The sequence below is a fragment of the Neoarius graeffei genome, chromosome 25 (assembly GCF_027579695.1).
Source record: "Neoarius graeffei isolate fNeoGra1 chromosome 25, fNeoGra1.pri, whole genome shotgun sequence".
In the NCBI taxonomy this organism is placed as follows: domain Eukaryota; kingdom Metazoa; phylum Chordata; class Actinopteri; order Siluriformes; family Ariidae; genus Neoarius; species Neoarius graeffei.
This window is the reverse complement of record NC_083593.1, coordinates 18,742,756-18,767,795: the sequence shown is the minus strand read 5'-3', so window position 1 is coordinate 18,767,795 and position 25,040 is coordinate 18,742,756. Positions and strand designations below refer to the sequence as shown.

The following is a 25,040-nucleotide window of genomic DNA, read 5'->3' as shown; positions in this document are numbered from 1 at the left end:
CTCTCGACTGGCGGACAGCCACTCAGACATGTTTCCCGAGGCTGGCCACTCTCGCTAGGCGTCATCTTTGCATACCAGGGACATCAGTGCCATCTGAGCAGGTATTCTCTGCCACGGCTATCACAGTAAATAGACTGCGCACAAGTATATCGACATGTTGTTTACTGATTGTTATTCAGAAATAAGTTGTCCGGGTTGAAACAGGCCTTTTATTTATTTATTTATTTAGTGTGAAGATTAAACGACCTTCCACTTTGTTAAAACGTTGGTGACTGATCATTAAAGGAGAACTGAAGTAATTTTAAACATGCTTTATTTCTGAATTAAAGTGTTATTCAATTACGTTTTCGGTTTTAGTAACCTTATATCGTGACTCGTACTGGCAACTAATTGCAATTAAATATTATACTTATCGGCCCATTCAGTTTTTAGCCATGTTGAATTTAGTTTGTTTGGTCCACGGCAGGTGTCGCTTATCCGCACGATCTTCACAAGACTTGTGCGGGACTTCGAAACGTGAAGCGTCAGCCAGGTGTCAGTGCCGCCATTTTGAAAACTGTTTTCCAAATGAAATATTGCACAAAAATGAGTTTAAATGACGATTACTGCCTACTTTTTTCAAACTTTCCTGATTGCTATCAAAACAAACAAAACTTCTGGCTTGATTACATCAGCATTCAAAAGAGGGTGCGCGCGTCTTTTGACAACATTGGCAGATGTCGGTCACTTTGATTTCCGCTGTACATTTTACTTCTGTCCTACGACGTTTCGCACAGGTCTCAATGAATCTCGCTTACAGCCATCGCTTTGACATACGGTATGGACTGATACAGTATATTACATAGCATATTTCAAACACTCATAACCTGCTATAGCAGTGGCAAAATAGCTATCAAAAATGCATTCCTACATTTAATAAAATGAGATAAATATAATTTTGATCATTAAAAATTTGCCTTCAGTAATCCTTTAATTAAATTACATATACTGTATATAGCAGAGCTGGCTTTCATTACAGCACTCTCCGTGCTTATACATTAGAAAGTCTGCCTGCTTACTGTTCATTTTAATTGGCCAGGGTTTAAAAACATTTTCCGACACGGGAGACACAGGCTGTTGGACCTGCCGGTTAAGTGCACTTGGCGCTGGATGATTAAATGTTTGTTTCGTTAATCCGTTTTGTTCATTGCAAAGTCTGGCAATGGCTTGCTAATTATTTACATAAAAGTTATGAATTCTTTACACTTGGAATAAATAAATAAAAGCACTTCTTGTATTGGTGTCATGATCACGTATCCATTCTTAATAGGCCTACATTTTCTTAGTGGTTAACGTTAATAGTCGATTAAGGAGTGTCGACTATCGGTGATGGGGGAAAAAAAAAAATTCCGAAAGACATCTCTACCTATATCCCATTATTAGCTTTCATATTAATTTCTTCAGCTGAGATGATCAATCTAAGCAGAGACTCTGATTGCTTTGCAGGTCAAGGGGCCCACAGGGCCCCTCCTGGGGAAAAAAACGGGCCCATTTCTACAATGGGGGGCCCAGTGATTATCCTTCAGTTGAAGCGAACCTAGTGAGCGAAGCGAACCCAATGAACAGCTGGGGCAGCCCAGGGGCTGTTTTTTTTCTTCTCAATTCTGTTTTTTTTTTTTTTTGCTATTAGAAGCCATATGAAGCAATGTAGATGACAAAAATCAATGCTTCAACCAAATATATTGAGATATTGTTTAATCAGTGGCAATATTTTGGAATTCAATCACAGGCCACTATATATCACATCTATATTATCTCCTTGTAAATTATAATTTATTTTATTAACTTGTTTTCAGTTTGGTGTAGGTCTATAGTAGTAGTAGTCACCAGTGGCAGTGGTAGTAGTAGTAGTGGTTGCTGTTGTAGTAGTTGATGTTGCAGTAGTAGTAGTTGTTGTTGTAAATCTAGTATGACTAATTACCTTGGGTATCAGGGGTATCAGTTTTTTCAGGTGAATGTACTCTCCGCTGAAGAATGACAAAATAGATGTATTTTTCTTTTTTTTCTTATCCATGTTTTCTTGTCTCTTTCGAATATTCGTACATAGACCGTAAGACGCCACCTAGCGAAAGACCTGGATCAGGTTTTACTCGCTTGGGACGCTACAAACGGGGCGGCGTAAATACACGAACGGGTCCGACGTATATTCAATATGGCGGCGGTCAAAACAAATTCATCCGATGCTGAAATCTGTTGAATATCCAGATAATTATGTTGGAAGTTGCATATTTGTGCAAGATTTTCGATATTGAGACCATGAAGTCAAGTAATACCAGTCCCCCCAGGATTCTGTGGGCCTTTTTTGTGATTGTTGCGATTTTCTCTTTTTGTGATTAAAATTGAGTGATGTTAAATATTAAGTTATTACTGAAAAACTATTGATTAAAAAAAACCAGACACTGAGAAATGGTCCTATAAACAACTTTACCAATATAAAAGATTACCAGGACTACAAAAATGCAGAAAAATAGGCTTTACTTATCCAAATGCACCTGTTGGTTCAAAAGTTAAAGTGCATAGAACCTCACAGCACAACATGAAGTTACCTTAAAATATAATATAAATGCCTCAGCTTTCATGTAAGAAAAAAACCTATTATTAATACTAGTACTGTGTGCAGGCAGTCTCTCCTGAAGACTAAATTAAACAATAATTATAAGCTAATAAAATAAATGGCTCAGGCTTCATAGAAGAAAAAAAACATTTGAACAGAATCTCACAGTATGATGCTGAAGCTGCCTAAACAATGGAAAATAAAATACCATTTTGGTAAAAATATTGGCATCCATTAATTTATTGTATTAAGTAAAAAAATAAAGTGCACACAGTCCTTCACTGTAAACATAACACACTTTCAGTAACAGAATTTAAGCCTACAGAAACACTGACTCGCACATCATGCAATGTTGCCAGATATTGCTGACGTTTTCCAGCCCAAAATATGTTCAAAACCCGCCAAAATCCACTTAAAGCCGCCCAATCTGGCAACACTGCGCACATGCTGCTTCTCTTGAACGTATACACGGAAGTAAGGCGGAAGGTAGTTTGTCGACGTCACCTCAAGACGACGCCAACGATTGGTCAAATTTGCGGTAAAGTTGCGGTGATTGGATATAATTGCAACACCGCCCTGAATTTACGGGGATTGGTTGAATTTGCATTGAAGTTGCAAATCGCAACATCCTGGAGGGTCTGTAATACACCATGAAACGTTCCAAATAGGGTATAAAATGCTCGCGTCCATATTGGCCCCTGCCCCTCTCGACAATGCATTCATTATTCGAAATAGTGCGTCTTAGACACGGGCGCGCCAACAATCTGAGTCTCTGTCTAAGCAAACAGGAACTTTTCAAAAGTAATAAAGAAATACTTATTGCTCTTTAGGGGGAGAAAAAAAAACAAAGTTGCATCCTCACATCCAATCAAAATAAAGAAACTTCGACTGTATTAATACTGTAATAACGACATGGTTCAAAACTATCTTACCTCTTCTGCTGCAAACTTCAGCACAGCTGTGAATGGCGTGCTTTCAGGTACACTTAATCTGAAACACATAACGTGAGGAAGAACTATCAAATTGCATCTTCAGAACGATCAATGACCACTTCATGTAACGAAATTAATTGCTTAAAACAGCAGACATTAAATGAGCAAGGCAGGTAAAACTATTCATGAGAAAAATTAAAAGATTTAAAAGCACATAAATCTACAAGTAGACCATGAGGATATTTTTAACTGACCAAAATCCAGTTTACAACATGGCATTACCAGGAAGTGATTAAAAAGTACTGTGCATAAAAAGCAGCTGAAAGCTAGACGGCCTTTCGAGTTCATAAAATCGGTGAAATTTAGTTCCCTCTGAAATTTGGTCATTGTGATATTTACTTCTGCAATCTCTCTCTCAAAACACCTCCAAAACAAAACAGGCCATTCTGTGGCTGGGAAGTTATTTAACTCGAATAAAATTAAATAACTTCCAAGCCACAGAATGGCCATTTTTTTTGTAAGATACTGCAAAAATAAACATCTCACAATGACCAAATTTCAGAGGGAACTAAATTTCACCGATTTTATGAAATCAAAAGGCCGTCTAGCTTTCAGTGCAAGACTCTTCATGGTAATTGCAGTCCAAAGCCATTTCCACTCTAAGTGCATATGTCCATCTGAGGCCAAACTCAGTATCTTCACAATCTGCTCAAATGATGAATATCAACTCAAATATTTATAAATCAGCTCAAATAAGCACGTTAATCTGGAATAATCTTGATCAGATCAAGTGACTGTGATTTGGCAATTATACAATTGTGACGGACCTATTAATCTAACAGTGTAAGGGATTTTCATGACATGTAACAAGCACCTTTTTGGATTTTTCATAATGAGTTTAAATCAGTTTCTGCTCCTATTGCCCAGAGAGACAGGTATAGAATGACCATGCAATAAATGATAAAGAACCAAACTACTATTATTATTATTATTATTATTATTATTATTATACATACAGGCCATTTTTTCCATGGAATAAAAATATGGACTCTACTGGGTTTACTGATGGTATGTAATATCATATTGCTTATCCTCCATGTATTACGCCACTCTCCCCAATGGAGAATGAGCGTGCAATATTGTTTCAATATTGCACGTTGTCAAAACAACACATCACGCATCAGAGCTCACGCAAAGCTCCAATGACTAAACTTTTTCTGCTGCACATGCGCTAGAGCTGTGCAATATATCGTATTTTTATCACGATATCGATATTGGTGTCAAACGATATCAAAATTCATAATATCGATATGAAACGATTTTTTGTCATTTGTCGAAAGGGACGTGCACAATATTTCTACAATGGCAATAAAACAACAATAACATTGACGTGACAGTAAGGTAAAACGAACCCTTCTGTCCCCTAAGGCACACCGTAGCCTTGCATACGTCATCCATTCTACTCCCGCGATATCTCCGCAACAGTAAAAAATCAGTTCTGTTTTCATACGTGTCGGGTGATTTGATATATTGATTTCTTAATATGTTGTTTGATTTGCTTGCTAATAGTTATAATAATACAATTAACATATATTTACGTCATATTTTTGGATGTGGGACTGGGTAATGTAAAAATGGCATCTACGGAAGAAAACAAGCACAACAATATTAGCACATATCCAGCTTGCTAGCCGTGTTAGATGTGTTAAACCGTGTGGATTTAAGTGGAATAATTGCGAGTCGTCCTGTGGTCAAGGCAGCGTTTTAAGGTAAGGCAATTTGGTTATTAATGTTGCCCGCCGCGGCATGTTTACTTGGGTTCATTTGATTTTGACTTGTGCATCTGCAGCTAGCATCATGCTTTGAAGTAGGTTCTGCTAAGGACGGGTTTATTGCGCGATGTAGACGGACTCAGATGTAATTACATTGTTTTTAAAATTCCGTGCGCTTAAAACGGTGTCCCCCTGCTAATCATGTAGCCCTAATCATGTGTTGCTTTTACTTTTCTTAATGGCGAGTGAAATATCTCTGCAAATGGTATTTCAATGCTGACATGCCAAAAAGATAGCGGAGTCCACATTTGGAAGATGAAGGAAGAGAAGCCTATTTTCATGTATGTTAATTCTTAAGGACTTCTCTCTATATTGTGCGTGTTTAATGTTGGTGTCTTAACAACACACAAGCTTACGTTGTAGTGTGTGTGTGTGTGTGTGTGTGTGTGTGAGAGAGAGAGAGATTTTATCCTTGGCTGGCTACGAGCCAGTGTGGACGTTACGCAGTAATCACTGGTAATACCAGCGCTGGCTCCATCCTCTGTGATCGGAAATGTTGAGTGAGGAGAACGTGAGCCTTGTGCAGGCTATAGGACCTATGCAAAGTACGCGCTTGCACAGTAAATAGTTTAAGTAAAAGGCGTTTCAGGGTACAACGGGAAGGGTTGACAGGTAGCCTATGAGGCCTGTACTATAAAAATGTGGCCCGGTGCCTCAGGTGTTGATGATCAGGGCTTTAAAAAAAGGTGTATAAATATCGTTTTAAAAATCGCGATATCGATATTTACTGAAAAAATCGTGATATTGATTTTTTCCAATATCGAGCAGCCCTAACATGCGCACAATCATTTATTTGTCTGCCGGGAAAGAGAAGAGATGAGGCTAATCCAGTGCTAGGTTTAAGCACTGAATAAATAAACTGAAAACTGTAACTAAAGATGCGCCGAACACCTGAAAGGCTACCAAAACTTCATTATATATTCTTAACGCATATTTACAAGAGAAAAACAGACCAATGGACATCAAAAACCTGGAAAAGAGACACGCCAGAGATGTAAAACTTCTGCGCTAGCGAGTGACAGTTTGTAAACAAACATGACCACCAAGTTTGCTTCATTAAAAGTGGAAGATTTTGAGAGAATTTTGGCTGCCAGGTCGCTCTGTTGTGTGTAGTTGTCAATGTTGATTTTAAAAGTAACAGTAAATTACACGGTGGGGGGGAGGGGGGAGTATACAGTGGGGCAAAAAAGTATTTAGTCAGTCACCAATTGTGCAAGTTCTCCCACTTAAAAAGATGAGAGAGGCCAGTAATTTTCATCATAGGTATACCTCAACTATGAGAGACAGAATGAGAAAAAAATCCAGAAAATCACATTGTCTGATTTTTAAAGAATTTATTTGCAAATTATGGTGGAAAATAAGTATTTGGTCAATAACAAAAGTTCATCTCAATACTTTGTTATATACCCTTCGTTGGCAATGACAGAGGTCAAACGTTTTCTGTAAGTCTTCACAAGGTTTTCACACACTGTTGCTGGTATTTTGGCCCATTCCTCCATGCAGATCTCCTCTAGAGCAGTGATGTTTTGGGGCTGTCGCTGGGCAACACGGACTTTCAACTCCCTCCAAAGATTTTCTATGGGGTTGAGATCTGGAGACTGGCTAGGCCACTCCAGGACCTTGAAATGCTTCTTACGAAGCCACTCCTTCGTTGCCCGGTCGGTGTGTTTGGGATCATTGTCATGCTGAAAGACCCAGCCACATTTCATCTTCAATGCCCTTGCTGATGGAAGGAGGTTTTCACTCAAAATCTCACAATACATGGCCCCATTCATTCTTTCCTTTACACAGATCAGTCGTCCTGGTCCCTTTGCAGAAAAACAGCCCCAAAGCATGATGTTTCCACCCCCATGCTTCACAGTAGGTATGGTGTTCTTTGGATGCAACTCAGCATTCGTTCTCCTCCAAACACAACAAGTTGAGTTTTTACCAAAAAGTTCTATTTTGGTTTCATCTGACCATATGACATTCTCCCAATCCTCTTCTGGATCATCCAAATGCTCTCTAGCAAACTTCAGATGGGCCTGGACATGTACTGGCTTAAGCAGGGGGACACGTCTGGCACTGCAGGATTTGAGTCCCTGGTGGCGTAGTGTGTTACTGATGGTAGCCTTTGTTACTTTGGTCCCAGCTCTCTGCAGGTCATTCACTAGGTCCCCTTGTGTGGTTCTGGGATTTTTGCTCACCGTTCTTGTGATCATTTTGACCCCACGGGGTGAGATCTTACATGGAGCCCCAGATCGAGGGAGATTATCAGTGGTCTTGTATGTCTTCCATTTTCTAATAATTGCTCCCACAGTTGATTTCTTCACACCAAGCTGCTTACCTATTGCAGATTCAGTCTTCCCAGCCTGGTGCAGGTCTACAATTTTGTTTCTGGTGTCCTCTGACAGCTCTTTGGTCTTGGCCACAGTGGAGCTTGGAGTGTGACTGTTTGAGGTTGTGGACAGGTGCCTTTTATACTGATAACGAGTTCAAACAGGTGCCATTAATACAGGTAACGAGTGGAGGACAGAGGAGCCTCTTAAAGTTGTTGTTACAGGTCTGTGAGAGCCAGAAATCTTGCTTGTTTGTAGGTGACCAAATACTTATTTTACCGAGAAATTTACCAATTAATTCATTAAAAATCCTACAATGTGATTTCCTGGATTCTTTCCCCCCATTCTAGGGTATTAGGCAGAAAAAGAAATTTACCAGTCAAAAATAATATTTTATATAATCCTGATAAGCGCCGCAGGTGCGAAGACGAGCGCCGCAGGCGCGAAGTCCCTCTAGGGGGGTCTGGGGGCATGCCCCCCCAGAAAATTTTTGAAATTTAGACTTCATTTCCTGCATTCTAGGACATTTTCAGGGTGAAATGGCGTGTAATTTTTGATCAGAAATATTGCATATTTTTACTTTGTATTTTTTTCAGTTTCACTCCTGAATGTATCAGATGTATGTATGGTGTTTGATTTGGTAACAAAAGTGAAAAGAAAATAAACAACAATGAATTGTATATAATCTTTTGATCTAGTTACAGTATTTAATAAAAAAAAAAAAACCAACAGTATTCTATTTTACCATACCCCAATGAACCCCCCTTGTTAATCAATGTATCACACATACCTTTTCTGTCTTTTTGTGGAAAAACGAATCAGTTTTTGTCACATTCAATTTGGGGCGTTTGCTGGGATTCATCTTGATCCAGAAGAGTGAGTCAGCAAAAAAAAATGCGGTTCTCCCGCCAAGAAAGAGGAAACTACAACGCAGGGTGTTTGGCAATTTTCGACCAATCAGAATTCGCGATTTATTCAGTCCGCATGTTACAAGATTCAGTGCGGGCCAAAATGGCGGAAACGATGAAATATTCTGATTTTTCATTTCAAGTTTTCAGTATTTTTCGTATTAAACTGTGTTTCTTACGATTTGTAAATGATGGCGGAACCACACACGGACTGGCCATCGGGAGTAGCGGGAGTTTTCCCAGTGGGCTGGTGGTTCAGTGTGGGCCAGCGGAGAAAAAAAAAAAAAAAACAGTTGCGCGCTGGCCTTTAATATGATAAGCAATGTTAACAGTTTCTTTAACAAACTGTTAACATTGCTTATCATATTAAAGGCCAGCGCGCAACTGTAATAAGCAATGTTAACAGTTTGTTAAAGAAACTGTTAACATTGCTTATCATATTAAAGGCCAGCGCGCAACTGTTTTTTTTTTTCTCCGCCGGCCCACGCTGAACCACCAGCCCACCGGGAAAACTCCCGCTACTCCCGATGGCCAGTCCGTGTGTGGGCGGAACATAACTGGATTTATCGGATGACATGTGGGAGTATTCATGTGCGAAAATTTTCGGCATTATCGTCCGTTTCAGTATCCGTCTGTGTGTATACTTGCCCGTTGAAATCGGCAATTGCCCGTCAAATTTACGGGTGGACGGGTCTCTGCCTAATACCTTACCCCATTCTGTCTCTCATAGTTGAAGTGTACCTATGATGAAAATTACAGGCCTCTCTCATCTTTTTAAGTGGGAGAACTTGCACAATTGGTGGCTGACTAAATACTTTTTTGCCCCACTGTATATATTATATTTAACCTAGACTGTGCTACCATTGGGCTGCGCTAACAGTACACCAGCTAGAAGGTAACTGGACTGCCGCTCTAACAGTGCCGAGTCGTAGGTAAGCTCACATTAGCCTTTGCTAACGCTACTGCTACACTGACTGGAAGGCAACTGGACTGCCCCACTAACAGTACCGAGTCACGGGTAAGCTTGTGTTGTCATTCGCTAACGCTACTGCTACGCCAGCTGGAAGGTAACTGGACTGCTCCGCTAACAGTACCGAGTCGCGGGTAAGCTAGCATTGGCCTTCGCTAACGCTATGCTGGCTGGAAGGTAATGGGACTGCCGCGCTAACAGCACCGAGTCATGGGTAAGCTAACGTTGGCCTTCGCTAATGCTTCTGCTACACCGGCTGGAAGGTAACAGGACTGCCGTGCTAACAGCACCGAGTCATGAGTAAGCTAGCGTCAGCCTTCGAGAATGCTGATAAGAAGTGTATGAATAATAATAATAAAAAATGGCCTTTTCACGTGGTCCATCAGATATATTTCCATTCAGCTAGCATGGTATTGAACTTGTCTTCGACTCATTTAATATCATGCTAGCTGAATGGAATATATGACATACCACTCAAAGCCAGCCAATATTATTTAATTATTCAGTGATTATGTAAGATTAAAAGATGTTCTACTACACAACTGCTTTAGCTAATGTGTGGCATTATATAAAGGCCACTGGTTTCTGACAAGCACCCCCCCAGCTACTTTTCATTAAATTCACAGGTGCGAAATAAAAAAGTAAAATGGACCAAAAGTAAAATAGAAAGTTTGTACAGTTGCTCATGCTGGTTAATTCCCATTAGTTGAAAAAAGTCAACTAATTACAAAAAGCTGGAGGAGTTATGCTTTTACTTTGGTTTAACTGTTGATTAAGAAAAGTTGTGTGAATACTTTTCAGGTTTTTCATGACCTTGGAAGATTCAAGAAAGGTGTTTTTTTTTTGTGTGTACGTGCGCGCGCACGTGTGAGATTTCTCAAGAAATACAGGTATGTATTGCTTGCCAAGGATTCTCAATTTTAAATGATTGCACATCATGTGTACCAGGAGACAAGAAAGCAATGTTTACAACATTTTTTGCCACTGTAAGCACACCGTCTCAAATAAGAGGACTTGGGGGGGGGGGGGGGGGGGGGGGAATGGAGGAGTTTGGAAGGAGAAGAAAAGAAAAATCATCAGCAAGAGCTTCTACAAGGTGGTTTGAGAATGCACCACTGCCAGCAACCCCCCAGAATATTAGGGCTTACTGAACATTTTGATGAGGATGAAAGTCACGTAAATATTGCAGCTTGGCTGCAGGCCAAGCTTTGAAAAAGTTAATTTTGTCAATTCCTTGCAGTGAGCTACATTATTTTCTATATCCATGTCCAATTATTTCTGTTTAACTCTTAACTCGCAGGAAATATTTCAGGACTCAAATATAGACAGAGATCGAACCAGAGCTCTTATGATGCATCAAAAGAAAGCAGGCTAATCAGATTACTTCTTGTGTGGTGCAAAATTATAGCGGAAAGATGATTACACATGAATAGTAGCGCACCGGCGGCATGGTAGTGTACTGGTTAGCACTGTCGCCTCACAGCAAGAAGGAGCCCAGTGGCCTTTCTGTGTGGAGTTTGTATGTTCTCCCCGTGTCTGTGTGGGTTTCCTCCGGTTTCCCCCCCCACAGTCCAAAGACGTGCAGGTTAGGCTAATTGGTGGCTCTAAATTGTCCATAGATGTGAATGTGTGCTAGTGTGAATGGTTGAAAGGAGAAAACCTCTATAATAATCCAGTAGAAGGCAACGGGAAACCACTACTGTAATGTTCCCTGGAGACTTGGATGGCCGAAGCCATCAGAGCAGCCACGTCACTGTAGTGATCTGCCAAAATGGATGGATGGAGTAGCGCGCCATAGCTAGTCCCAAGCCAAGTTTGGAAAGGAAGAGGGTTGGGCAATGGTTTAGCAACCCATTCTTGTAAAACAGATGCTTGAAACAGAAACGAGGGACCGATCAAGATCAACAAGAGCTCCATAAGACCCTACCTTATGTTCCACAAGGAACTAAGAAGATGAAGAAGTAGAGCACCACAATCACACCTTTTACTGCAGAACTATCATCTTTTATCCTGCCAATTTCCAAGAAATGCACAAAATGCAGATGCCTTCGAAATTATACTGCAAGTTCCCATGGGATCAATTGGTCCATCCACCCACCTACAAACTACTTCCTCACGTTAACCAAGAATTTTTTTTTTCAATTTCCTTTGTTTTATACATGCAGTGCCAGTTGTTATGGGAGCAATGTAGTGAGGAAATGTACACAGAAGCAGTTCATTTACACTCTGAACTAGGGTATTAGGCAGAAAAAGAAATTTACCAGTCAAAAATAATATTTTATATAATCCTGATAAGCGCCGCAGGTGCGAAGACGAGCGCCGCAGGCGCGAAGTCCCTCTAGGGGGGTCTGGGGGCATGCCCCCCCAGAAAATTTTTGAAATTTAGACTTCATTTCCTGCATTCTAGGACATTTTCAGGGTGAAATGGCGTGTAATTTTTGATCAGAAATATTGCATATTTTTACTTTGTATTTTTTTCAGTTTCACTCCTGAATGTATCAGATGTATGTATGGTGTTTGATTTGGTAACAAAAGTGAAAAGAAAATAAACAACAATGAATTGTATATAATCTTTTGATCTAGTTACAGTATTTAATAAAAAAAAAAACCAACAGTATTCTATTTTACCATACCCCAATGAACCCCCCTTGTTAATCAATGTATCACACATACCTTTTCTGTCTTTTTGTGGAAAAACGAATCAGTTTTTGTCACATTCAATTTGGGGCGTTTGTTGGGATTCATCTTGATCCAGAAGAGTGAGTCAGCAAAAAAAAATGCGGTTCTCCCGCCAAGAAAGAGGAAACTACAACGCAGGGTGTTTGGCAATTTTCGACCAATCAGAATTCGCGATTTATTCAGTCCGCATGTTACAAGATTCAGTGCGGGCCAAAATGGCGGAAACGATGAAATATTCTGATTTTTCATTTCAAGTTTTCAGTATTTTTCGTATTAAACTGTGTTTCTTACGATTTGTAAATGATGGCGGAACCACACACGGACTGGCCATCGGGAGTAGCGGGAGTTTTCCCAGTGGGCTGGTGGTTCAGTGTGGGCCAGCGGAGAAAAAAAAAAAAAAAAAACAGTTGCGCGCTGGCCTTTAATATGATAAGCAATGTTAACAGTTTCTTTAACAAACTGTTAACATTGCTTATCATATTAAAGGCCAGCGCGCAACTGTAATAAGCAATGTTAACAGTTTGTTAAAGAAACTGTTAACATTGCTTATCATATTAAAGGCCAGCGCGCAACTGTTTTTTTTTTTCTCCGCCGGCCCACGCTGAACCACCAGCCCACCGGGAAAACTCCCGCTACTCCCGATGGCCAGTCCGTGTGTGGGCGGAACATAACTGGATTTATCGGATGACATGTGGGAGTATTCATGTGCGAAAATTTTCGGCATTATCGTCCGTTTCAGTATCCGTCTGTGTGTATACTTGCCCGTTGAAATCGGCAATTGCCCGTCAAATTTACGGGTGGACGGGTCTCTGCCTAATAACTTACTCTGAACTTTAGAACCTGATGGAATGAATATTACCTGGGGAGCAGTTGAAGGTTTGGTGCCTTGCTCAAGGGCACTTCAACCCAACCTCAGGCCATGGCTGCCCCATGTTAACCTAACCTGCATGTCTTTGAACTGTGAGGGAAACCGGAGCACCCGGAAAGAACATGCAAACTCCACACAGAAAGGCCCCCCATTGGCTGCTGGGCTTGAACCAAGAACCTTCTCGCTGTGAGAAGTGTTACATAGAAGTCAATTATCTGGTGTGAATAAATCATAGAGACGCAACATTACCAAACGTGAAAATGGGTCATTCCATGTCAGTTCAGATAAGAATATTTCTGATTTTTTTTTTCAGGTTTATTACGTCAAATATTTTGAAAATGTATCCATACATATGGTTCTTCACTACAGCCTGAAAAGCATTTTGCTTTCACAGCTGATGAAAGGTGGTAAAAGGTTTCAGAAACTGCTGATCTCCTGGGATTTTCATACAGCAGTCTGTAGAGTTCGCACAGAATAAGAAGCAAGCATCAAGTGAGTGACAATTCCATGGGTGGAAAGGTCCTACTGATGAGACAGCTCAGAGAAAAACGGCCAGATTTGAGCCGACAGGCTACAGTAGCTCAAAACCGTGATGAGCAGAAAAGCATCTCAAAACACACAACACACCAAAATCTGATGTAGACCATCAGGTTCCACGATTGTCAGCCAACAGGAGGAATCAGAGAGCACAGGGTCACCAAAACAAGACAAATGGAGCCTGGTTGTTTTCCCAACCTTCAACTGTCCAGCAAAATGCATGTATTGAATATTTGGTGTAGTAATCATGTGTGTATAGTGCCTTGCAAAAGTATTCATCCCCCTTGGTATTTCAAATACATGGTGTGACCAGTACGCCGAGTTCACACCAAGGCGTGTAATAGTCGGCAAGGTCACAAAGGACCCCAGGGTAACTTCTAAGCAACTGAAGGCCTCTTTCATATTGGCTAATGTTCATGAGTCCACCATCAGGAGAACACTGAACAACAATGGTGTGCATGGCAGGGTTGCAAGGAGAAAGCCACTGCTCTCCAAAAAGAACATTGCTGCTTGTCTGCAGTTTGCTAAAGATCACATGGACAAGCCAGAAGGCTATTGGAAAAATGTTTTGTGGATGGATGAGACCAAAAAGGCTGCTAGCCCTTTAGAACCCTTTAGAATTTTCTATATTTCTGCATAAATATGACCTAAAACATCAGATTTTCACACAAGTCCTAAAAGTAGATAAAGAGAATGCAGTTAAAGAAATGAGACAAAAAAATATTATACTTGGTCATTTATTTATTAAGGAAAATGATCCAATATTACATATCTATGAGTGGCAAAAATATGTGAACCTTTGCTTTCAGTATCTGGTGTGACCCTCTTGTGCAGCAATAACTGCAACTAAACGTTTCTGGTAACTGTTGATCAGTCCTGCACACCGGCTTGGAGGAATTTTAGCCCATTCCTCCGTACAGAACAGCTTCAACTCTGGGATGTTGGTGGGTTTCCTCACATGAACTGCTCGCTTCAGGTCCTTCCACAACATTTCGATTGGATTAAGGTCAGGACTTTGACTTGGCCATTCCAAAACATTAACTTTATTCTTCTTTAACCATTCTTTGGTAGAACGACTTGTGTGCTTAGGGTCGTTGTCTTGCTGCATGACCAACCTTCTCGAGATTCAGTTCATGGACAGGTGAACTGAATCTCAAGAGAAATATTCTTATCTGAACTGACATGGAATGACCCATTTGCACATTCGGTAATGTTGCGTCTCCATGATTTCTTCACACCAGATAATTGACTTGCAGAACTATCATCTTTTATCCTGCCAATTTCCAAGTTCACGCAGGCTAGCAGCTGCCAAAAGCAGCCTACTTTGAATGAAGTCTTACTGAAGCAGGAGAAAAATGTCCAAAGATAGCCCTCGGGCAAAAAAAATTACAGAGGCACTTACCCAGTATATTGCGCTGGACGACAAACCAATTTCAGTCGTCGACGATATTGGGTTTCAGCGTCTTATAGATGTTCTTGAGCCCAGATACGAGCTACCCAGTCGTCGCTACATCACAGATGTGATGTTGCCTAAAATGTTCGATGTCGTCAAAGCTCACGTGAAGTCGTTGGTGCATGAGGTCAAATCAATAAGTTTTACGACCGACATTTGGAGCAGCAGTGTCTGCCCAATGTCACTATTAAGTTTGACAGCCCAATGGATAGATGATGAGGCGTTTACTCGTCATCAAGTTATACTCCACACGAGACCATTTCGAGGCCACCACACAAGCTTGGCTATAGCAGAGATATTAATTGACATGCTACAGCTCTGGGGGATTCAAAAAAAAAAAAAATTTCAGTTCATGTTGTCCTCCACGACAACGTGAGAAATATGATTCGGGGCATGAGTGATGCTGGACTACCGAGCCTGTGTTGCGCCGCTCACTCTCTCCAGCTTGTGGTTAATGAGGGTCTACTGTCACAGAGGAGTGTAGCTGATGCGGTGGCAGTGGGTTGTAGGGTAGTTGGACATTTTAAAAAGTCTCCTCTAGCCCACTCCAAACTCGAAGACATCCAGTTGGCAATGAACCAGCCTACAAAACGCCTCCAACAGGACGTACTAACTCGCTGGAATAGCACGTTCTACATGATTCAGTCCTTGATTGAACAAAAACGGGCATTGGGGATTTACACATCCGAAAACGACAGACAACCTCAGCGCAAACCAGTGGACACTGCTGGAGAAAAGAGCTACAGTTCTAGGTCCGTTTGAGGAGTTGACACGCAGAGTAAGCTCATCCAACGCAATGGCGGGAGATGTAATTCCTGCCATCACAGTGCTGCAGCGATTCCTGTCTAGAGAGACGGACGAGGACTATGGAATCAAAACAATGAAGGCGACCTTGGCTGCTGTTGTCAAGACGAGATTCGCCGAAATCGAAGGAAACCCTCTCTACATAATCGCAACCTTACTTGACCCGAGGTAGGCCTAGTGTGTGCGTGTGCAAGAGAAAAGCTTCAGCTCTAACAAAAGTGACGTTACTTTGCAGAGACTCATTATGGATGTATATGCTACAGCTACATAAATACAGATTATCTAACTACCGGTAAATGTTTTCTTTGTTCAGGTAAAAAACTGGATTTTTCTCCAGAACCAACGCTTCCACAATAGCCAAGGATATGCTGCTACTTGAGTTGCAGAAAATTATGGAGGAGGGCGCGCAAGATGTACAGGAGCCACCCACCAAAACAGCATGCACAGACCAGACCAGCAGCAGCTGTCTTGACCGTAACTTCAATGAAATTGCAAACAAGCAGGCATTGTATGCTGTACTGCGCAATTAGAGACATACCTTGGGGAGCCTTCTTTGGCTCGTGAGGACAATCCACTACAATATAGAGGGATTTCACTGACGTCACCCGAAACCGGAAGTAAACAGACCCTGCGCCATATTGGAAGACCAACAAACTCGTGATTAGGGGGAAATAACGGCAGCGGTATGTGAACCCACGAGAATAAAGTGGAGTGGCAAACGACTTAAACAAACAAATCTGAGCTGTTTTATTTATGATTTATTGGCCCAACAGTAGACTTGAAAGAAACCTGTGTGAGACTTGGCAAAAAACTGTGGATATAATGGATAAGTCTGTGCATGATCTGTGGACACTGAGGTAAGCAAAGGCAAGAAATTCAGATTTAAAACATGCTAAATTGGCCCCAAGTTGATAACTGTATGAGGAGCAAGCCTCCCAGACTTCTACAATTTAATAATAATAAAAAATTTAGGATGGTTTGGGGCTTGCTCTCCCTCCTATTATATAAATAAAGCATAGTTGTTGTGTAGGCATACATCATAAATACATATGTATAATTTGGATAAATTAACCTAAATTATGGATACCTTAATAGTAACAAAGTATTAATTTTTCAACTGAAAAGACACATTATTAAAAGATAAATATCAACAAGATTACCTTGGCCATAACTATGTGTAGGTTATTCTTAAAGGAACAGTCCACCGTAATTCCATAATGAAATATGCTCTTATCTGAATTGAGACGAGCTGCTCCGTACCTGTCCGAGCTTTGCGCGACCTCCCAGTCAGTCAGACGCAGTCAGACGCGCTGTCACTCCTGTTAGCAATGTAGCTAGGCTCAGCATGGCCAATGGTATTTTTTGGGGCTGTAGTTAGATGCAACCAAACTCTTCCGCGTTTTTCCTGTTTACATAGGTTTATATGACCAGTGATATGAAACAAGTTCAGTTACACAAATTGAAACGTGGCGATTTTCTATGCTATGGAAAGTCCGCACTATAATGACAGGCGTACTAACACCTTCTGCACACTTCGGCAGCGCATTGATACGGAGCTCAGATATCAATGCGCTGTCGAAGCGCGCAGAAGGTGTTAGTACGCCTGTCATTATAGTGCGGACTTTCCATAGCATAGAAAATCGCCACGTTTCAATTTGTGTAACTGAACTTGTTTCATATCACTGGTCATATAAACCTATGTAAACAGGAAAAACGCGGAAGAGTTTGGTCGCATCTAACTACAGCCCCAAAAAATACCATTGGCCATGCTGAGCCTAGCTACATTGCTAACAGGAGTGACAGCGCGTCTGACTGCGTCTGACTGACTGGGAGGTCGCGCAAAGCTCGGACAGGTACGGAGCAGCTCGTCTCAATTCAGATAAGAGCATATTTCATTATGGAATTACGGTGGACTGTTCCTTTAACAACAGCTGTAATATCACGAACCAAGCCACTAACAACATAATTGTAAGCCTGTAGCCCTTTGTAGGCCTTCAAGTCATCAGCAGTGTAGGCACTGGGTGTAAACAACAAATAGTTTACAATGTCTGGGTAGCAAACATATGGCAGAATTGGTGTCAGGTCCTCATGTTTCCATTCTCCCTTGCCCCGAGTCTTATCATATGGGTCAAACCCATCAATCACAGCCAGTTTCTCCACATACCGTGCCCTTTCTGCAGCTGGTAAATGTACTCACATAACCAGACTTATCAGCCATCGTGTCACTTCACTCTCGCTCATAGTTTGTTTTATATTGTGAGTATGTATGTATGTATGTATGTACGTATGTATGTATGTATGTACGTACTTGCATATATGTGTACTTGGTCTTCCAATATGGCGCCCTAACAAAATCTCGCGGTACGGTGACGTCACGCGAAAGCCCTCTATTGGAAGGTTAACAAAGTTAGGTTCCCTACTTTGGCCAAAATGGCTTGCAGATACCTCTCAGCACCTTGCAGTAGTGTTGAAAGCGAGTGGCTGTTTAGTTCAGCAGCAAACATTGTGAATGAAAGTAGAAACAGGCTGACACCTGAACATGCAGAGATGATTTTGTTCCTTAAAAAAATCTGCCTCTTACATTCTTAAAAAAAAAAAAAAAAAGCAAAGCATAGGGCATAGTTCAGTGCGAGTTTAAAAGTTATTTCACAGCAATCCCTGATAATTAACATTTGTTTAATTTAAATATGGGCATGTAATTTACTTTGTTTAATTGACAAGCCCTTTAGACATGTCAGAATGTTCAAAAAAGTGCCTCTTAAAGAAAAAGCACAGGCCTGTGTCAGAGGCTGCAACGTGTGCTGTTAGTCTTTTGTTTAATTAAGATGGCAATAGATACCATTAAAGTGATTCCCTATTTGTTCAAAGCTGGATAAAGTGTTCAGTTGATACTCACTGTTTGGTAAGTGCTAACTATGCATAGAAATTCATAAAGAGAATAAAAAGAATAAGAATAAAATCTGCCTTTCCATTTATTTTCATTGTATGATCGGGGCAGGGGTAGTACCGGTATCGGCAAGTACAGAAATTACTGTACTCGTACTGGTTTTCAAAAAAGTGGTATCGGTGCATCCCTAGGTACAGTGGTGCTTGAAAGTTTGTGAACCCTTTAGAATTTTCTATATTTCTGCATAAATATGACCTAAAACATCATCAGATTTTCACACAAGTCCTAAAAGTAGATAAAGAGAACCCAGTTAAACAAATGAGACAAAAATATTATACTTGGTCATTTATTTATTGAGGAAAATTGATCCAATATTACATATCTGTGAGTGGCAAAAGTATGTGAACCTCTAGGATTAGCAGTTAATTAGAAGCTAAAATTAGAGTCAGGTGTTTTCAATCAATGGGATGACAATCAGGTGCAAATGGGCACCCTGTTTTTTTTAAAGAACAGGGATTTATCAAAGTCTGATCTTCATAACACGTTTGTGGAAGTGTATCATGGCACGAACAAAGGAGATTTCTGAGGACCTCAGAAAAAGCATTGTTGATGCTCATCAGGCAGGAAAAGGTTACAAAACCATCTCTAAAGAGTTTTGACTCCACCAATCCACAGTCAGACAGATTGTGTACAAATGGAGGAAATTCAAGACCATTGTTACCCTCCCCAGGAGTGGTCGACCAACAAAGCTCACTCCAAGAATAAGATGTGTAATAGTCGGCGAGGTCACAAAGGACCCCAGGGTAACTTCTAAGCAACTGAAGGCCTCTCTCACATTGGCTAATATTAATGTTCATGAGTCCACCATCAGGAGAACACTGAACAACAATGGTGTGCATGGCAGGGTATCAAGGAGAAACCCACTGCTCTCCAAAAAGAACATTGTTGCTCATCTGCAGTTTGCTAAAAATCAGGTGGACAAGCCAGAAGGCTATTGGAAAAATGTTTTGTGGACGGATGAGACCAAAATAGAACTTTTTGGTTTAAATGAGAAGCGTTATGTTTGGAGAAAGGAAAACACTGCATTCCAGCATAAGAACCTTATCCCATCTGTGAAACATGGTGGTGGTATCATCATGGTTTGGGCCTGTTTTGCTGCATCTGGGCCAGGACAGCTTGCCATCATTGATGGAACAATGAATTCTGAATTATACCAGCGAATTCTAAAGGAAAATGTCAGGACATCTGTCCATGAACTGAATCTCAAGAGAAGGTGGGTCATGCAGGAAGATAACGACCCTAAGCACACAAGTCGTTCTACCAAAGAATGGTTAAAGAAGAATAAAGTTAATGTTCTGGAATGGCCAAGTCAAAGTCCTGACCTTAATCCAATGGAAATGTTGTGGAAGGACCTGAAGCGAGCAGTTCATGTGAGGAAACCCACCAACATCCCAGAGTTGAAGCTGTTCTGTACGGAGGAATGGGCTAAAATTCCTCCAAGCCGGTGTGCAGGACTGATCAACAGTTACCGCAAATGTTTAGTTGCAGTTATTGCTGCACAAGGGGGTCACACCAGATACTGAAAGCAAAGGTTCACATACTTTTGCCACTCACAGATATGTAATATTGGATCATTTTCCTCAGTAAATAAATGACCAAGTATAATATTTTTATCTCATTTGTTTAACTGGGTTCTCTTTATCTACTTTTAGGACTTGTGTGAAAATCTGATGATGTTTTAGGTCACATTTATGCAGAAATATAGAAAATTCTAAAGGGTTCACAAACTTTTAAGCACCACTGTATTTGTCCTGTTTTGTTGCATTACAAGCTGGAATTAAAATGGATTTTGGGGGGATTAGCACCATTTGATTTAAACATGCCTACCACAGTAAAGGTGAATTTTTTTTTTTTAATTGTGACAATAATTAAGATGAAAAAACAGAAATCTGGAGTGTGCATAAGTATCCCCCCCCCCAAAAAAAAAAAAAAAATACTTCATAAAGCCACCTTTTGCTGCAAAGACAGCTGCAAGTCTCTTGGGGTATGTCTCTATTAGCTTAGCACATCTAGCCGCTGGGATTTTTGTCCATTCCTCAAGGCAAAACTGCTCCAACTCCAAGTTAGATAGGTTGTGTTGGTGTACAGCAATCTCCAAGTTATGCCACAGATTCTCAAATGGACTGAGGTCTGGGCTTTGATTAGGCCATTCCAAGACATTTAAATGTTTCCTTTAAAACCACTCCAGTGTAGCTTTAGGGTCACTGTCCTGCTGGAATGTGAACCTTCATCCCAGTCTCAAACCTCTGACTGAATCAAACAGGTTTTCCTCCAGAATTGCCTTGTATTTAGTGCCATCCATCCTTCCTTCAGTCCTGACCAGCTTTCCTGTCCCTGCAGATGAAAAATATCCCCACAGCATGATGCTGCCACCACCATGCTTCACTGTAGGAATGGTGTTCTCAGGGTGTTGGGTTTGCGCCACACATGGCATTTCCCATGATGACCAAAAAGTTCAGTTTTTGTCTCATTTGACCAGAGAATCTTCTTCCATGTGTTTGCCACATGCTGTTGGGCAAACTTCAAACATGATTTTTTTTTAAGCAATTACTTTTTCTAGCCTCTCTTCCATAAAGCCCCACTCTGTGGAGTGTACAGCTTAAAGTGGTCCTATGGACAGATACTCCCATCTCCACTGTGGATCTTTGCAGCTCCTTCAGTGTTATCTTTGGTGTCTTTTGCCCTATTCACACGGGATAAGTATTACCTGTGGACCTCTGGTAATTCGGAATAATTACAGAGAATGTCTGAGTTCTTAGTCCCGTGCGAATGCGCCATGTTCATAATTTGCCAAGTAATAATTCCGCCGCGACTTACCTACTGTGTTTCGGCAAAACACAGACGTCCAGTGGTAATACAAGTCCCGTGTGAATGCGCATGTCTGTGTTTGTAATTATTAAACGCGCGTCTCTTGTACTTTTCTGGAGTGAATAATGGAGGATATGGGCGAAATTTTGATAAACAGCATTTCAGGGGCAAGTGGTAGTAGGCCTATCCCGTATTTGAACCAGATAAGCAGAAACTCCTGTCTACAAGACGAAACAGGATGTTGTGAACTTACGACACATCCGGTCACAATGTCTGTAAATTCAGTGAATTACAGACTTTTGCTTATCCCGTCCGAATGCGCCACACAATAACACAGAGGTGCGGGGGTAATTGCGAATTACCAGAGGTCCATAGGTAATACTTATCCCGTGCGAATAGGGCTTAAGTTGCATCTCTGATTAATACCCTTCTTGCCTGGTCTGTGAGTTTTGGTGGGTGGCCTTCTCTTGTCAGGTTTGTAGTGGTGCCATATTCTTTCCATTTTGCTATAATGGATTTAATGGTGCTCTGTGGGATATTCAAAAGTTTGGGATATTTTTTATAACCCAACCCTGATCTATACTTCTCCACAGCTTTATCTCTGACCTGTTTGGAGCAGGGATGTGATTTGGGGCTGGTGAAATTATCTGAAAATTTTAGCTGGGGGGCTGGGGGCCACAGGCCCCCAGCTGGTCCAGGGCAGCGGCCTGGTGGGGGGACAAGGGGGGAAGCCCCCCAAAGCTCCTGGGTTCTGGGGTTTTCTGACTTAAAAATTGTACTAAAATGGCAAGCAAACACACAAAAAAAAAAACTTGTCATGATTAACAAATTCAAGCCAATTTAATGGTCAACATGCAACTCTGACACACACACTCTCGCTCACTCCCACACACACACTCTCACCCCCCCCCAAAGAACCAGCGCGAGCAGGGCCCGCTAGCCCCGCGCTTTGTGACGTAATTCGCCCCGAGGCGAGCCGCGGTTTTTCTCCAACCATTCCCAGCGGAACTTTTTTTTTCACTATTCTGTCGATTTCTTTAACTCGATTTGCATCTTTACGCTCGATCACGGAGGCTGCCATCTTTCAACTCTTTGTTTGAAGCGAGCTTACGTACAGCTATCTAACAAGCGCGTTCATTGGTTGTTACAGAGCGATGAGCCAATCACGTACCTCGTTTCATCTCATTGACGTAATTACGTCATTTACGCAATTACGTCATTGAGATGAAACGAGGTACGTGATTGGCTCATCGCTCTGTAACAACCAATGAACGCGCTTGTTAGATAGCTGTACGTAAGCTCGCTTCAAACAAAGAGTTGAAAGATGGCAGCCTCCGTGATCGAGGCGTAAAGATGCAAATCCGAGGCTGCCATCTTTCAAACAAAGTCGGAACGAATAGGATACGAATGTGGATAAGGGAAAAATTGGAAAAAAATTTTCTTCAAGTTTTGAGGTGAAAAAAGTGGAATTCCGCGAATTTGCAGAAAAATCACATCCCTGTTGGAGGCTCCTTGGTTTTCATGTTGGTTGCTTAGTAGTGAGAGTCAGGGTCCTTCCAGAACAGGTTGATTTATACAGACATCATGTGACAGATCATGTGACACTGATTGCACACAGGTGGATCTTAATCAACTAATTGGTTGGACCAGCTCTTATTTAGGGGTTTCATACGAAAGGGGATGAATACCTATGCACACTCCAGATTTCTGCTTTTTCATCTTAATTACTGTTTGTGTCATGATAAAACAATTTGCCCCTTTAAAGTGGTAGGCATGCTGTGTAAATCAAATAGTACTAACCCTCCAAAAATCCATTTTAATTCCAGTTTGTAATGCAATAAAACAGGACAAACACCAAGGGGGATGAATACTTCTGCAAGGCACTGTATCAAGAAGACATCCCCCCTTTCTATGAGTTACACAGAAAATCACTTATCTGGTGTGAAGAAATCATGAAGACGCAACATTACTGAACGTCCAAATGGGTAATTCTTTGCCAGTTCAGATAGGAATATCTCTGATTTTTTTTTCCCATTTGTTGCATGTGACCTAAATAGACGCATTTCTACTTCCCTCATTTTTTTTTAAATAATTTTTTTTAAAGTCTCGTCTGGGAAGCCATGTTTAGGATTTAACATCTTTAGACATATTATTCCCAGCCACATGGAATTTGGCAAACATAAGGACAACCTTTTTTTTTTTTTTGAGTGTGTGTCAAAACGCTTAGAAGGCAACACAGAAAGCCTTTTTTTTTCTTTAACTCCGCATAGGCTTGTAGTACCCAAGTACAGGACTCAGACTCGAGTCCGACTCGTGTCCTAATTTTAAGGACTCATGACTTGACTTGGACTCGTGCATTAACTGCATTCAGACTCGTAAACTGGAGACGAAAACTCTGATTTTTTCTTTATTTTTTGCAACATGCCATAATAATTTGGCATAAGATATTTATATCTACATTAATTTTTGTACTAATTTTGTGCAAGAGTGTCACACCTGCATGCCTCGGCGCGTGCATCAGATAAACTCTCACGCGCGCCAAGCGGACCCTCACGCCGTAAACAACTCGCACCTGCACAGGATTAAGGTGCAATCAGCACGCCAATATAAAAACTGTGAAAACGCACTTTGCAAAGTATTGAGTTGCATCTCTGACACATTACCGAGCCTTATTTCCTTGTTTGGTTTCCTGATCCCTGATTTCCTGTTTCTCGACTTTGATTCTGCCGAGTCAATGATTCGCTGCTGAAATCATTTACCGGATGCAGAAATCCGGTTTCTCTGCTGTCCACACCGACTTGAAGACAACTCTTTTTCGTCGGACTAAATCCATGCCAAGTACTGTATGTTTATATCGACTACACTTAACTTCCGGTACCCTGCCATCAACGACTTGATGTTACATCCTGGGCGCCATATTGATTGCCCATGTGCAATTAAGCTTGATATGTTTTTAGACTGTGGCAGCAGGGGCGTGGTCAAGCGTTGGTTTGTGAATCGAGGGCGGGGCCAGGGAAGGTGAGTGGCAAAGTCATTTCACCTGTTGTCAGTTAACATTGTGTGTGTCTGTTTCAGTGATGACCTGAGTAGGACTTTAAACTGCAACCGGTGGTGAGTCTCAGGTCCAGGAGGACTTGAATATTGGGGGAAAGTGGAGTTATCCCTTAATCACCATTACTCCCAGGTCCACTCTGACCCGGAGTGGTCACACCTGCCTGGGTTCTAGCTATGGGTTAAATAGTACATCACCAATCAGTCGGTAAACAGGAAGTCGATGTGCGACAGACCTGAAAACAGTATACATGGTATAGAACCTCAAGCTGAAGTTTGGTACCAAGTGGCTATGATTTGTGGTTGCTGATTAAAAGGGTGTTCCCAATGGACAGAGATA

At 41.2% G+C, this 25,040-nt stretch overlaps 1 protein-coding gene across 1 annotated transcript in view; it reads right to left on the bottom strand.

Annotated features, from left to right (window-relative positions):
- ufm1 (ubiquitin-fold modifier 1) overlaps positions 1-25,040 on the bottom strand; it is a 59,437-nt gene that overhangs the window by 26,121 nt on the left and 8,276 nt on the right. The window contains exon 3 of the mRNA XM_060909445.1: positions 3,526-3,583. Within this exon, the coding sequence (XP_060765428.1) occupies positions 3,526-3,583 (58 nt within the window). The remainder of the gene's footprint in view (positions 1-3,525; positions 3,584-25,040) is intronic.